This window comes from Phacochoerus africanus, chromosome 12 (genome assembly GCF_016906955.1).
Source record: "Phacochoerus africanus isolate WHEZ1 chromosome 12, ROS_Pafr_v1, whole genome shotgun sequence".
NCBI lineage: Eukaryota > Metazoa > Chordata > Mammalia > Artiodactyla > Suidae > Phacochoerus > Phacochoerus africanus.
In genome coordinates, this window is record NC_062555.1 from 39,003,773 (window position 1) to 39,008,153 (window position 4,381).

A 4,381-nucleotide genomic window follows, 5' to 3' on the forward strand; every position below is an offset into this window, starting at 1 on the left:
TCATACTTCTACAAAATTCTTTTGAATAGCAAAAAGAATTCAATCCATTGTTGCATAATTGTTATAATGAATTGCATAACTTTGACATGTGTTTTGCTGTAATTCATTTCATGGCAATATGCAAAGTGCCTTTGACACGATGCCAGAAAATATTCAAACTGGGAATGAATGATAGAAATAATCTAGTGTAAGTCAGTCCCTCTTCTCCCATTTCATGGACTGAGGTGCAAGAAGATAAAATTTGCCTGAATCACACATTTTATTTTCCAACATTTAAGCCTTACTAAAAAAAATTACATACTTTCAGTGTTGAATTTTATTGGAAGATTATGATTTTTAAGGGCACGATTCTTAAGACAGAATAATTGCTACACTTAAGGAATTGCAGAATTGGACCTGAAATACATAAAAGAGGTATGCCCAAAATTTTTGTCCTCAATTCCCCTTTTGGGAGAAAGTGACTGAAACTGTATGATCATGAGAAATAAATCATTCTTTGAAGGATACAAACTAATCCTGATCTTTAAGATGAAATATATGATCATTTCTATCTATAATTCAGTATTTCTCTTCAATAGCTGTCAAATGGTATTTTGGTTGATTGCCAGTTGAGCAAATGAAATAGGAAATACAGTTTAGGATTTTATTATGATTTTTTTTCCTTGAAAGCAAAAAATTAAATAAAACAGGCTTTTGTCATATAATGTTCACTGATCAGGTGAACTTAATAAAAACTGGGCTTTAGTTAAATCTAGTGGATTAACGCTATTTCATTGGCATTTACAGTCTTTGGAAGTGTTCAACAAATATGTAAATAATGACATTTCCAGAAATCGAACCATTGCATTTCATATAAATTCTGCATAAAGTTCAAAACTAGTGGTATTGATGTCATAGTCTTCAGATTTTAAAAGGCATATAGGAATAGTAATTACATCTCCCAGGAATATTAAAGACACGTGTATACATATGTAAAATCCATTTTGACTCTAATCTATGAAAATTATCATACATCAATTCATATTGCACCTGATGAGGAAATTATACATGAAAGATAGTAAATGCTAAAAAACACTTCAGATAAAGACCCAATAAGTCAATTTAAATGAAGAGTTTAAGACATAGCCATCTAAAAATGTTAGTTTTTCACACAACCGGTCATATTTACTTCACTTTACCTAAAATCCCTGATCTTGTCTGAAGATAATACCATAAAACTACATAATTCAACTGCCTTTAACTCCCCTTTCTCCTGTAACCATCACACCTTCAGAAGGGTGTAGGTATTCTATCTTAATCTATCTTAATTTTTTTTCTTTCAGCAAATACTGAGCATGCAAAGCTTTCACCAGACAAGATCATTTCATATAATGAAACATTGAATTGTTTTTTCTTTCAATTTCTTCAGACCGAAAGCAGCTCAGTTTCCCTATGAATAGTCCACATATCATTTCATGCCTGGTATCTGCAGCCCACTCTAGATTTATCTTGCTTTCAGCAGGTACTGGCTGGGTAGCACTTTTGGGGTTATTTTACAGAACATCGAACATGGTTTAAATTGTTAAAAAGCAATTTGAACTGTTTGCTTTTCGACCCATTGCCTCTTTCAGTGTCCTTAACCCTTATCACCCTTCCCTAAAATGTCCCCAACGTGCCTAATTTACATGGCTCTCAGGCACCGGAGATTTGCACACCCATCACATTACCAGGTTAGTTTCTAACAGTGTGAAGGCTGCTGGAGCAGGGCAGTTTCCTTCCAATGGGAGCTGCGTGTAGTCATGTATCTGTCAACACAGCAACCCTCTTATGCAAAGCTTAGACTATTGTCTCGTGATCCCACCTGCCTTGGCTCTGATTGATATAACAACAGTATCTGTCATAGGGGCTGTTCTGCTTGTAGGAGCAAACAATGATACTGTCCTGGGGCACAAAGAAGATGCTGTCCTCGGGCTCAGGGCACTCAGACTTGTCCCAGGCTGAGCACTTGACATCCAAGGCACTGTAGGTGATGGAACTGCCTGAGGGACAGTAGCCATCCAGGTATCTGGATGTCTCCTCTTGATGCCTGCTCTGGACAGGGCTCTGACATTCTCCTTCCTTCATGGGTGTGGGGGTGGTGATGGAGCTGGCCCCAGGCACCTCGCCCTGCCCTTGGAGGGGAGGCTTCCCCCTGAGGCCCGCCTTCTTCGCCAGCTCATCTGAACTTCCCTTGCCTGACTCCAGGTCTGAAGGGGTCCTCAGCAGTTCCACCACCTCCTTGTCCTTGGGTTTCCGGAAACAGGGCAACTTGCGGACCCATAGCAGCTCATTCTCCGGCCACTTGGTGCATCCCTCAGTTTTCCTGGCCAGGGCAATGGCCGCGATGCCTGGTAGGCAGATGGCTGGCCCTATGGCCAGGAGGGGGATGTTTCCCAGAGTCTCTCCTTTCATCCCAGAAACCGTGAACATGAAGCCAAAGACCAGGAAGACACTGACCAGGGCCACCACCAGACCAGTCCTTGGGTTAATGTCATCAGGCCGCATCTTTCACTCCATTCAGGTTGGGGGCTGCCTGCTGGCCAGGGAGCAACGTTCTTCTCTACTGTCAGAGGCAAAACTGCACTGTGTTAAAAAAACAAAACAAAACAAAAAACCCAAGTCAGTTTCCCACCCCAACTGTCTCTCTTACTCCTTGCCTCTGCCACTCTATCTGTATGTCAGTCTTGATCTCTGTCTCTGTTTCCCCCTCTTTCACTGTCTCTTTCTTCCTAGCGCACCCCTGCCTCTCTCTCATACAGGCATCCACCGACTGGGGTCACTGAGGTACCTGAGGTTTCTTGTCGTCTCCCAGGAGCAGGGAAAGAAGCCAGTCTGAGTCTCCTTAAAAACCTCCACAGCAGCTGTCCCCTCGGCTCTCTCCCTTGTTTCTGGAAGGAAAGCCTGCCTTTTCCCACCGATTCTGCATCCAGGAGGTGGGACGTGGGAGCCTGTCTTTCCCAACTGTGCCTGTCGGTCTCCAGGGCTTTGGGAGCGGAGCAGTGTGCAGCCCAGCGCTCAGCTCTGCGCGCAGAGCGCGGGAGCTGAAGGGAGGAAGGACTTAATCTAGGAAAGAGGGAAAGCGGCTCGCGAGCCTGGCCTCGTTACATCACTTTCAGAGCAAGCTCAGAAACAAAGACGGACGCGCGGGGGCGCGAGGTGGTTAGACCCTGAGGAGAGGCCACCCGGGCAGAAGAGGCTGCTCAGGGTCCAGTCGAGATACTTGGAGCAGCCCGAGTTCTTCCCGCCTCTGCGCGGGATGGCTGAGCTGGGCGGCGGGACCCGCTTCCGCGCCCGAGGAGGGTCCGGGGTGCAAGGCTACCGCGGGCCGGAGAGCTTAAGTCGGGCCAGTTTTCCCACGGGGCAGCCTGGGCTTGGAGTCCATGGTCTGAGGGCAAGAGCTGCCAGCTGAAGATGTCCCTCGGGGACTTGGATCCTTCTCTAGTTACAGATCTGGATGAACGGATCCAACCTATAGCAGTTCACAGAAGGTTCCCGACCGCCCTGAACGTCGAGGCTCTCAGGGCTCGGAGGGCATGCTCCTCCAGGGTCCCGCTGCCCGCGGCAGTTCTGGTTTGGGGCGCTGGGTGGCAGTGGCGCGCAAAAGCGCTCTAGCAGCAGGGCAGGCTGCGTTGCCAGAGCACACCGAACTAGCGCCCAGGCTGAGTTAGTGGGCAGGGGGGTGCCAGGTCCTGCTTGAGCCCTGGTCTTACAGCTCTGGATCCTAGAGGGGGGTGGACTTAAAGCCTGGATCCCGCTCCAACACGATTGTGGTGCCAGCCTCGCCGGCTGGGTCAAGGAAAAAAGGGTCTCTAGCCCAGGCTCCCCATTCCTGCATTTCTAATACACAGGTAGTGAGGAGAAGGCAGGGCCTTAACTGGGCGAGTCAGGACAAGTAGCCCGAGATGCAGGTCTAGCTTTGTGCGATTCTCTCCTTTGCTGAACCTGGAATCCTAACTCCTGAGCTTCCTCCCCAACCTCAGCAGGGGCTAGACTGGGGCTTACCCTAGCCCCAGGGGCAAGACTGGCTTTGGCCATGGTTCTTCAACTTTTGGGGAATTAATGAACTGGGTGTGGAGAGGTGGAAGTGGGGGATGAGGGGCGTGAGAGGGAGGAAACTACATTCTTTCAGGTAGGGCCCTGCCTTGGTGGAAAGAATTTTGACATCCAGACCTTTCCCACCTAAATTAGGTTTGTGTTCATTATTGGGAAAGTGACTTAAGCTGTCTGAGAATCAGTTGAACCATCTGTAAAATGAGACTATTAGCTATCAAATATGTGAAGTAACAAACATTACGAGGACTAAATAAATGTAAAATTCCTAGCACAATACTTGGTACAGGGTTCTTGTTAAAAAAAAAAAGGA

The 4,381-nt window shown here is 46.8% G+C and overlaps 1 protein-coding gene across 3 annotated transcripts; it reads right to left on the minus strand.

Annotated features, from left to right (window-relative positions):
• Nucleotides 1-611: 611 nt before the first annotated feature.
• TMEM215 (transmembrane protein 215) lies at nucleotides 612-3,604 on the minus strand. 3 transcript variants are annotated; one of them, XM_047754951.1, is made up of 2 exons: nucleotides 2,807-3,604; nucleotides 612-2,578 (listed from the first exon to the last, which is right to left on the minus strand). In XM_047754951.1, the coding sequence occupies exon 2, from the start codon at nucleotides 2,521-2,523 to the stop codon at nucleotides 1,816-1,818; it is 708 nt and encodes a 235-aa protein (XP_047610907.1). In that variant the 5' UTR covers nucleotides 2,524-2,578; nucleotides 2,807-3,604; the 3' UTR covers nucleotides 612-1,815. The 3 variants fall into 3 exon arrangements, with proteins under 3 accessions (XP_047610907.1, XP_047610906.1, XP_047610905.1); XM_047754950.1 differs by having other exon boundaries at nucleotides 612-2,601; XM_047754949.1 differs by having other exon boundaries at nucleotides 612-2,581; nucleotides 2,807-3,603.
• Nucleotides 3,605-4,381: the final 777 nt, after the last annotated feature.